Source organism: Falco biarmicus, chromosome 14 (genome assembly GCF_023638135.1).
Source record: "Falco biarmicus isolate bFalBia1 chromosome 14, bFalBia1.pri, whole genome shotgun sequence".
NCBI lineage: Eukaryota > Metazoa > Chordata > Aves > Falconiformes > Falconidae > Falco > Falco biarmicus.
The window spans coordinates 10,208,121-10,219,278 of NC_079301.1; the positions used below are offsets into that span (position 1 = coordinate 10,208,121).

Here is an 11,158-nt window from a genome sequence, read left to right on the forward strand (position 1 = left end):
CAATTGAGCAAGGTGCTAAGAGATCCCTCTTTTAGATTGAGCCTATCAGACATGATTCTTTCTGAAGGGTCCAAGAGGACCAGTATCTCTCCAGCAAAAGAAAATGTCAAACAATCATCAAAAGTGACCTCAAAATAGAATCAGTATTTGCCAAATATTGTTTCCCCCTCTTTTTTTTTATTTACAGATGAGTAAACTCCCATACTGAGATGTGGGTAAGTCTTAGGAGTCACACCTTGATTTTGCTTCTGGGTATCAAGACAGAGTTACTTAGGCTTTCTGTACACAGTACCCAAAATTAAAGTAGCAATCGACATTTGAAATGCAAAAAGTCTAGACAATCAGCAAGTCCTTTCCCCAAAGGCTGCTGGACAGTGCGTGGGACTCAGCACCCACACAGCAGTGGGACATAGCGTGTTCAATTCCTGGGGCACTGCTGTCAAAAGTGACCACACTGAATCGAAGCAAAGGACCATCTTGCCTGCAAACATGTTACCTGTTATTGGAAAGGTATAAAAACATCCATATGGTTGTACTTGCCCCCGATAACACTTCCTTGCCTCCAGCAGTCTGCAGTACTGTGTCTCCACCTGCTCTCAGGATCCCAAGCCTAAGAAAGCAGGAGGTATAGTCAATGCATTTTACGTACAACATCTCTAGCCATATATTTTCTAAAAATAGTATATATTTTAAAAATAGAGGCAAAAATATTTTCTTACAGGTAGGTACAGAAGTATCTGCACTATTTATTTACACATTCTCTAGTGAGAATCTCTTTTAGAAAATCAGCTTAGGGTATAATACTCAGCACCTACACAACTGTAACTATTGTGCTATGGTCCTTTGGTATATTTTGTCTTTTTGTGTTACACTAAACACTCGCCTGATCTCAGCCATGAATAAGCTGATAATTAAAATGTCATCAATATATTTGCCAGAATCTTCCCTCTATGTAAAACTTTGGTGCTCGTTGCAGAAAGGAAGGAACAAAAAATCCCCATGTTTGAGAAAAACAGTTTCTCCTTCAAACAGCTGGTCAATGAATGGGACAAAGCAAAGGGAACAGCAAAGAGGAGTGTCACTGCTGCAGGGACAGCCAGCTACTCTGACATCACCCCACATCATGCCTCAGTGCCTACAGCAAGGACTCGGGCCCCCCTTCCCTGTCCATGGGGGTCTCAGCATCTCTGAAGCAGCTCCCTTTCCTCAAAGAAGAGCTCTCTCGATGACTGTTGAACTGATAAACTCGTCGTTTAAACAAGCGATGGAGTTTCTCCTGGAACTGGTTCCCAATGAAGCAGTACAGCAAAGGGTTGATGCAGCTGTTGGCGAATGCCATGCAGATGCTGAATGGCAGTGCTGTGTCGATGATCCCTGTCACGTCACAGTTGTTAATGATGTTCATATGAGCCAAAGCATCCAAAAACGTTAACATGTGGAATGGGAGCCAGGAAATTAAGAAGGCCACAACAACAGCAGCCACCAGCTTTAGGACTTTGTCCCTCTTCTGCTTGTTTTTCCCAAACTTCTGTGGTTTAAGCAAGTGCCTCCTGATCCAGATGTAGCATGTGGTGATCACTGTCAAGGGGATGAAGAAGCCAAGTGCATTTTTCAGGAAGGCTGTTGCCGCAGACCATTTGGCGTAACTCTCATGAGGAAAGGCCATAATGCAAGCGTTGACCCCCAAGCTTTCAACGTAGTGAGTGTCACGGAAATAAAAAGTTGGGAAGGAGGACAAGCAGGCAAGGCCCCACACCACCAGTGCTATAAGATAAGCTTGTTGTGGAGTTCTTCTTTTAGAGTGAATAGGGTGGACAATAGCGTGGTACCGGTCCATGCTCATGCATGTAATGAAAAATATACTTGCAAACATGTTCAAGCACAGGATAGAACTGGAGATTTTGCACATGAGAGACCCAAAGAGCCAGTGGTAGCCCTGTGCATAGTAGGTAGCCCAGAATGGAAGGGTGGCAAGGCACAGCAAATCTGCCACGGCCAGGTTGAAAATGTAGATATTAGCAACTGTTTTGGGACCACTATGACGACAAAGCACCACGACCACCACACTGTTGCCAGCCAACCCCAGAATAAAAACCACCGAGAAGAGTGCTGGAATTAGTGAGAACTGATAATCCGAAGAGGTAAGTGGGCAGGGAGGAGGGGAGCGCAATGCAGCTGATGAGTTTGTCAGTGCTGTATAGAGGACTTGGAGAGTTTCTCTGGTGGTGATGACCAGGGAGTAGTTGCTCTGCATGTTGGTGCTGGTGAAAAGGGATGTTCTGCAGGAAATTCATGTGCTAGCAGAATTTTTCTATCACGTCGCTCACCTGCAAATCAGAAACCATGTGTTAGACATGCGCTCTGCAGCCATCTTAGCTCTGGAATCACACACACAGTCACAATAAAATAAAACCCATTTAGAAGTATGTCAGTAAGCTGAGTGCTGAAATACCAGGCAACCCTGCTGGACTCCTTTCCTCCGTCCCACTGACAGGACACGATTAGCCCTAGGGAGGTCACAGCACTTTTTAATTAGCCTGGCAGAGAAGCGAGCAGCCGGGTTTTATCTGTGATTACAGATGGTGCTTTCTGGGGCAAGCAGAGCAGAAAGATTATTGACTCGGGAGCTGGAGATACTTCGGGAACTTCCGTGACCAAGGGCAGCACCGAAGCTCCTTGTGATCCTTTTCTTGGCTTTCTCAAACTATTTCCAGCTCTCTGCACAGTTGAAGTAATGCAGGAAGGCAGCACCAGCCAGTGAAGATCAGATACTTCACACCTGAGGGCCTCCTGGGACTTTACAGGTGTGAAAGCAGCCTTTTAACAAGGCTATGAGGAAAGCAAGCTTTGAGGTTTTTAAATTCACAGGGCCGGATACAAAGACACTGAAGGGTCTTTGCAAAATGTCATTTACTGTCAGAGTCCTCCTCAAAGCAAATCTGCGTCTCCTGCCCTCATGACGGCTTTTAATCAGGAGAGTAAAAGAAGTATTTTCAGCATAGATACAAGCAAAATAGACAGCCAAGTACTCAGTCCTTGCAGGCACTGGATTTAGCAGTAGTATTTGCCGTTCATTTAGAAAGATCAGGATTGTTTCCGTAAGGGATTATATAGCTACAAAGCAGCTAAAATAGGAGAGTTAATTGACATGTCTGCTCCAGTTCGACAGCTCATATCTGTACTCCAAGCAGGGCATTTTTCAAACTTTAAGACTTTGTAGTCAATAAAGAAAATATCATGCCCAAATATTTTATTTTACATATTAGAAAGAGACAATTCCTTTTCAATTAAGTCAGGCATTTAGGAATTCTCAAGGGGCCCTAAAAACAACAGAAATTTTGACCAAGACAAGGCAACAGAGTTGGGTAATGATCTCTCATGTAACAGAAGGCGACTGATAATTTCAAACGTATTTTTCTGTGCTAACAGTTTAGTGTACTCCAGCTTATCATTTGCTCAGTGCAAAATATGCAATATGCTACTTTAAATATACTGACAAAAATTTAATTTTAATTATATTGTCTTCAACAACGAAAATTCAATAGGAGAATATTAATGCACATTTCTGCAAAGTGCCAGTACTGAACGTCCCAAACACGGGATCACAAGCCCACGTTCTGTAATCTAGCAGGTCTCAAACCGGAGGAAAGTTTTCTGTCTGGGGACAGCAAAGATTCAGGAGAGGGTCTGAGGCCCCATTTTGCCCTGAACTCTTAGGTCCTGAACCCCTCACTTTAACCTACAGAAGCTGAAATCTCAGAACTAGTCACAAAGAGTTACGTATCTGACTTAACTCCTAATAGAGGGACTACACCATAATTAATTTTAGCTATACTACTGAGAACAAGGCTCCGCTGACAAACATGCTCCCCCCCTGCATGTGAGCAACTGGTGGCTTAGAATCTGCTTCTAAACTAGTCATTCCTACTATTATTTAAGACACAATGAGGTATTTTATCAAAAATTGAATCAAAACAATGGCAATTATGTTCTAACAGCAGATAGAAAACATACCTCTCAACCTCACATTCGTCTGGATGTAGCTCTGGGATTATGTGCTCCTTTTTTCTGTTTTTCTTCTAGCAAGTATCACCACCAGCAATCTGCTCGCTCATATCTTCCGTTTTCCCACTGGGAGACTTTAACCTACATAACTTGAGAACTGAAATACAAACGCCTGCCAGCTTCTTTTCCTTTTGGAAGCTAAACAGTTTGAGAACCCCCCTTTCCAAGGCCACGTGAGCACATGCAGTAAATCAGGAGAGAGGAACAAGACAACCAAAAAAAAAAAAAAAATGAGGGAAAGCAAGCAAGAAAGAAAAAGGAAATTCACACAGATATCTTTGCGGTTTTCTACTGCAGCTCTTGGGCCAGGAGGGTACACCCACATGCAACCCCCTTCTGCCCCCCAGGTGTATGTGACACACGCAAGCTTCCGTGCGAGGGTTCATGCACCTCTGAGGGCAGAGGGATTCCCACGCTGGGGCTCTGTAGAGTCCCAACACTTGCTAATGCATTTGAGAGCGGAATAGGCTCTTTGTCCTGACAGAGCTGACCATAACGTGGACACACAGAGACAGAAAGCAGGGGAACATCACAGCACTGCCTGTGTAAGGGGACTGATCCTGTCTCCCAGTTAGCAGGACAGAAAAGCCACTGCCCAAGTCCTTGCAAAGACGTGCATGCTGCTCGAGCCGAGGAGGGCAGCAGGACAGATCCACGTGGCAGAGAGCAGCCTTGGCTCGGAGGCTGCGCTGGGGTAACACACAACCAAAGCGAGCAGATCAGCACAGCTGCGTGCTCCTGCCGACTTCCCATTCACACAGAACTGAGATTTTACATCTGCTTCTTCCTCACATCACATGCTCCGCCTGGCCCCAGCCTCCTCTCCCTGGAAGGAGCTCCAAGGGGGCTCCTGGAGGATAAGCACGGGACAAAGTAAGCATCCGTAAGCCTTAAATATTTTGCCCTGATATCCTGAGTGCGATCTCCTCTGCAGCAGCAGCCCATCTACTGAGGATGCGTGTGCTGTGCTCCACAGGCAAGGCTGCACGTCCCAGATGGAAAGCAACCACAAAAGGCCCTGACAGTGACATGTTCCTTTGCCCCAGCCAGGTGCTGCTGGCTGGTTCTCCATCACCATCCAGGACTGGACCCAAGCTCATCCTATCCTCAAGGCTCATGGGGCACTGGATTGCTCTCTGCAGCTCCCTGACAGGGGCTGTAGGCAGGGGGGTTGGTCTGTTCCCCCAGGTAATGAGCGACAGGACAAGGGGAAACGGCCTCGAGTTGCACCAGGGGAGGGTTAGATTGGGTAGGAGGAAAAATGTCTTCACTGAAAGGGTTGTCAAGCATTGGGACAGGCTGCCCAGGGAGGTGGTGGAATCACCATCCCTGGAGGTGTTTAAAAAGCAGGTAGATGCAGATTTTAGGGACATGGTTTAGTGATGAACTTGGCAGTCCTGGGTTAATGGTTGGACTTGGTGATCTGAAAGGTCTTTTCCAACCTAAATGATTCTGTGATTCTCAAGGCAGGGAGAGGAGTTCTTGGCAGCTTTTGGCTTTACCTGCCTCATGTTAAGAGTCCAGCTCTTGGCATTTTCTGTACAAAAGGAGACTGGGTTATTTAAAGAAGGGAAATCCCACGCAGCATTTCTATTTATTACGGTGCAGCTGATTTACTGCTTCATGAACACAAGGACAGAGAGTGGTCAGGACAGTCAGGCTGCAAGCACACACGGTGCCTGTGCTGGGAGCAAACACTGGAAGGAAAGAAAGCTGAAATAGCTCAATGGAATGACACTCTGAGAGCAGATAAAACAGAAACAGACCCAAATATCACAGGTATTTTGGGGGAAGGTAGTACCAAATCGCTGCACACGGTGGGAGACCTCATCTGTCCCAAAGGCTCAAGCACTGCATGTCACAAGCAGAGTTAGATAACATAAATTTCAGCACATCCTTTTTATCTCCATGTATATCTACGAACTTACCCAATGCACAAACATTCACCCATTCCATAAATATTGATTTTGGGGCATCCTTTCCTTTTCCCACTCATTCCTCCCCACTCTTGTTTGAGGTTGTTATGGAAAAAGCAGAGGAGAAGGGGAGATACCCTGGGACAACTGAAATTTGAATTACTCAAAAAACCCCACAACTTTTTAAAGGAAACAGTAACATCCATAATAGCTTGGGGGCTGAAAAAGTCAAGACTTAACCAAAAAGCTTTAAGATGAAGATTTGCATTCTACACACACTACAACCACTAGCAGGAGACTTGTTCAGTTGAAAAGGCATCAAACAATGCACCTTCTAGAGACACGCTGCAAGAACTCTGTCCTTTCTTCAAACCAAACATCTACCAAGCGGGTCAGTAGGAGCATGTGGGATGTGCAAGTGCAAGAGGTCACGTGTCTGGCTGCAAAGGAGAAGAAACACACCTTTTGCCACCAGCCCCCCGGCTGTACATACTCTGCTTCAGCTCCAGAGGACTGCTGGCTCTCAGGTGCGTGACCCTGAGACGTCAGCACTCACTCTGACCCATATTTATTAAATTTTTCACTAGTGGCATGCGACAGGACACCCTGAGCCAGGAATTCTTGCGGCTAGTTCCTCTGCACACAAATGATCAGTGAAAGATCTTGCTCCATCCTTCATCAAACATCCAGCATTCTTTGTAAGCAGGGGAAAAAGTCAAAGGCATGACAGTGTTTATTTTGCAAAGATAACAAACACTAATTATTTAGATTTAAATATAAAGTTTTCCTTTCCAGATGCACTTTTGATCCTCACAGATACTGACTGTGTCTATTCTGTTCTACCTCCAAAACTGAAATTTTGTGCTGGGTTCTTACCTTTTAGTAGACAAGAGATGGGCCTGATACACCTGGTGCGATGGGGGTCATACTTTGGGTTGCCTTTTGCCAAATCCTGCTCCCATTCTTCCCCCCGCCAGCGCATCCAACTCCTTATCTGATCCCAAGTTGTCACTCCAACGCTCCATTTAGCCAATGTACAAACCCCATCCCTCTTCTATTTCCCCCACTATTTCTTTCTTCCTCCCACTGTTTTTGAGCATCACCTGCACATGAATGGCTGTGAAATAGAAAGTACACCCGATGCAGACGCCCAAGCTGTCCATGCACAAGCCAACGTTGTGCCACGTAGTGCTGCAGCTGCGCTAATGCTCCCTGAGCTTGCAGGACATGTTCATCCAGCTTCCACAACCAGGCTGGTAAATACAGCACATGAATCTCCTGCATCAGAGCCCAGCACACGGCTCAGCACAGCGACAGTCTTTAGACTTTTTACCGTTTGTCTGGCTGCAAAAGTGCAAAAGCTGGGAGTTTTCACCACAAGAAGACCTGTTTGATGTTAAATGGTGAGGAGTTAATGCCTCCTGGGGCATATATTTGGGGGAGAATTTCATACATGATGTTTATAACAAGAAAAACAAAAATCACTTCTCAAGAGAAGAAAGAAATTTTGCTGCATATTCACTCAGGTTTACCTTTCTGTCCTCGAGTCCATGCACCTAAAAAGGTCACTAGAAGAGTTTAAAAAAAAACTGACCCGAACCCAAACAAAACAAAAAAATGCCATCACAAAACCACCCACCCACAATTCAAATAGCAACTGTGCAAATTAAAAGAATGGGCTCATGCACTCCTCGGTCCTAGGTCTTGGATTTTGTAGGGATGTACTGCTGTTAGGGATGGAATATTCCAAACAGACAGCATATCCCACTGCGCCAGCAGACTGTCAGAGCCAGCTCTTGAGGTTAAGCCCTGCCAGCCTGCCAAATCCTCAATGCAACGTGAGATCCAGCTGCAGGCTGTATTCATGGGCTTGATTTTTTCCTTTTGGAGAAAGCAAGAGGGGAAAAAGATCTCTCATCCATGTGCTCCCCAGGTTGCATAACCCAACCTAGGTCGGTAGAGTTCTGACCAATTTGGTGCTGATTTCCAGCAGGATGGCCTGACTCCCTGGTCCTAGGGCTGGTGGCAAGAGCTGGGGATCCAGCACCCACACACGCCGTGGAGCAATGATTTCCATCATGCCAGGTAGGGCATCGTGCTGAACGATAGTTCCTTTGCACACGCGCACCGAAACCATCCTGCCTGCAGCTGGGTTCTCCCAGAACTCCGTAAACTTTTGGATGCGATCCTCCTCCCTGCATTCATTTGTTTAAGGGTTTATGTGGGGATTAATTGCTCAGTCTTGCAAGTAAGATTGGAGTATCTACCTTGTCCTTCCCCAGCCTCAGAGCACTGCTGCAGAGACGGCTGCTTTCTTGCATCCTTTTTGGGGCCTCAGGGAGGAAAGCACCGGTAAGCACTGACCAGTTGAAAATTGATGGCTGAGGCAGCAAATCCTTGAGTCCTGCTCACACTCAGCATCCATGGTCCTTGCCTTGGCATGCTGGCTCTGAGCACTGCCTCATGTACCTCTGAAGCACAATCTGTCCTGACAGTGGGTGTCTGCAAATCCAGTTTTGGCCAGGAGGGAGAACTACTAACTTTTTTTTAAAGGGTAGACCTTGGTCAGTGTTTCACTTTCCCTCCTGGAGCCATGACGTCACATGGAAACACTGAACAGGCTTGGGGAAAGCCCTGCTTTTCACTTCACAGCAGTGAACACAAGGGCCACCCAGCCAGGACCCCTCAGAGTATAGTGTCAGAGAGCTTGGTCCATTCAATGGACCTTCCATGCTGGAATAAGTCAGTTTTTGAGGCAGTTCAGTGTCTATAGTGTGGCAGAGGCAGTCTGGAGGGAAGAGGGATGCCCTTTCCACCTCCGGCACGCAGAACATTTTTCCAGAGCATTTCTTTTATGGGATGTTTGTGTCCAGTCCGCATCACTGCCAAGACTGAGATTAAGCTCCATGACATTGTTTGTTCAAATAATTGGCTGTAAGCATTTTACAAGTTACTAAAAGTAGCAAAGAAAACAAGCACTTAAGTGACTTTGAAAACATGCTGCACCCGTCGCTATTAAAGGCAGCGAGGCACATGCGCCCTGGCGTGGCTGCCCGCTCTCGGGGGGAGCACGGCAGCACGCCCGGCCTTGCTGAAGGCAGCAGGACTTGGCCAGAGCTCCCTTCCCGAGCACTGCACAGCTCTGAGTCATGGCCCCAGACGGAGATAAACCACCACGCACCAGGGCTTGGCCACAACGGGCACAGAGCCTAAATCCTCCTGATGGAGCTGTGGCCAAAGCACAGCGTTGCAGCAGATTGAGAGCTGCCCAGCCAGACGGCAGCAGGAACCTACATTCAGCTTTCATAAAGAACAATTTGTCATGACAGGTAATTTTCCCCTGCTCACTTCTCCCAGACCAGTTGCCGTGGTGAGCAACAGAAGTCAGGACCACAGCTTATGGGAGACAGCTCCATCCTGTCTAACTTCTACTTCATTATTATTAATACATCTGTATATAACCCAGCATTTTAAAGGATGTGGAAGCATACTTCACATGTCTTTTTAGGGTTTAAAAGTGATTTTTTTATGAAGAGCTGTGTGCTGGTTTTGGCTGACATAAAGTTGATTTTCTTCACTGTAGCGAATGTGGCACTATGGTTGGGATTTGTGCCAAAAACAGTGCTGATGATAATGCAGGGATGCTTTTGTTACTGCTGAGCAGGGCTTACACCCCGTCAAGGGCTTTTCTGCTCCTCAACCCACCCACCCCACCAGCGAGCAGGCTGGAGGGGCACAAGAAGTTCAGAGGGGACACAGCCGGGACAGCTGACCCCAACTGACCCAAGGGATGTCCCATACCATGTGATGCCATGCTCAGCAATTAAAAGCTGGGGGCAAGAAGGAGGAATGAGGGGACGTTCAGAGTGATGGCATTTGTCTTCCCAAGTTAACTGTTAATGCATGATGGAGCCCTGGGAGGTGGTGAATAAATCCCTTGTTTTGCTTTGCTTTCTTGTGCAGCTTTTGCTTCACCAATTAAACTGTCTCTTAAGTACCAAAAATGCTGAGATACAGATGAAAGAGGGTTTGCCAGCTAGTTAAAGCTTTGGGGGAGTCAGAATATTCCTGACACTTGGGTATTCCAATTTATTTAATCCTTCTTTTAATCAACAGAGCTATTAAGCGATTCTCACCCCACCTTTGCCCACCAGAAAGTTTAAAGAAACCAAACCATGCCCCTTTAACTCATTAGACTAGCAAGACCATCCCAAAGAAAATGTTTGTACTGCTTATATCAAACCTCAATCCCATAAAGACAATACGGCTCCTTAAAATCTACGGTATTAGGCAAGGCTCTTGACATCAGCTATAAACAATTTCTGAAGTGGGTGTGCTGGGCTATAAATCCCAAATGTCAGATAAATCAGTGACTGAAGAAAAGGCAAAACACGATCGTGGTCATGCAATGGGTGGAATACATTTTAACAGAAGACCTTCAGTGGCTCAGCCTTTCCATTATAGCTGGAAGGATGAGCCACCTCAGCCAAAACACTTCACGCAGTCCAGAAAACCCTCCTAGCAGATGGAGCGAGACAACCAAAATCCCTGCTTGCAGAGCACAAAGAACTGAGCCTGGAAAAGATGGGTGAAGGGCTCAATGCTCATAATTAGATGGACCATAGTAGAAAAGTATTTGTTAAAAAAATAGCTAGAGAGAAAAATCATATGGTTATTCTTCTCAAGAGCTGTCTTTACCTTGTCTCTGCAGCATCCAATGTGGTAGTGATGCTGGCTACTGCTGACTGCAGCAATGATGCTTGGGAAGCTGAAGCTGGACAGGCAATGCCAAGTGCTTCTTGCGAAGGAGCACTGTGCACTGCAGCACTGCCACGGTTTAACCCCGGCCGGCAGCTCAGTCCCACACAGCTGCCTGTTCACTCCCCCCTGGTGAGATGGGGGAGAGAACCAGAAGAGTAAAAGTGACAAAACTCATGGGCTGAGATAGACAGTTTAACAGGTAAAACGAACGCTGCACATGCAAGCACAGCAAAGCAAGAGATTCATTCACCACTTCCCATCGGCAGGTGGGTGTTCAGCCATCCCCAGGAGAGCAGGGAACCACCACATGTAATAGTTACTTGGGAAGACAAACGCCATCACTCCAAACATCCCCCACTTCCTTCTTCACTCCAGTTTCCACACCGAGCATGACATCTTTATGGCATGGAATATCC

At 46.4% G+C, this 11,158-nt stretch overlaps 1 protein-coding gene across 1 annotated transcript; it reads right to left on the reverse strand.

The window, feature by feature from the left end:
• Positions 1-911: 911 nt before the first annotated feature.
• Positions 912-7,818, reverse strand: AGTR2 (angiotensin II receptor type 2). Its single transcript, XM_056360014.1, has 2 exons — positions 4,015-7,818; positions 912-2,327 (listed from the first exon to the last, which is right to left on the reverse strand). The coding sequence occupies exon 2, from the start codon at positions 2,252-2,254 to the stop codon at positions 1,136-1,138; it is 1,119 nt and encodes a 372-aa protein (XP_056215989.1). The 5' UTR covers positions 2,255-2,327; positions 4,015-7,818; the 3' UTR covers positions 912-1,135.
• Positions 7,819-11,158: the final 3,340 nt, after the last annotated feature.

Bases quoted from the DNA above. Each gene is read 5' to 3' on its own strand.
- AGTR2 (XM_056360014.1), bottom strand. From the start codon at position 2,254: ATGCAGAGCAACTACTCCCTGGTCATCACCACCAGAGAAACTCTCCAA.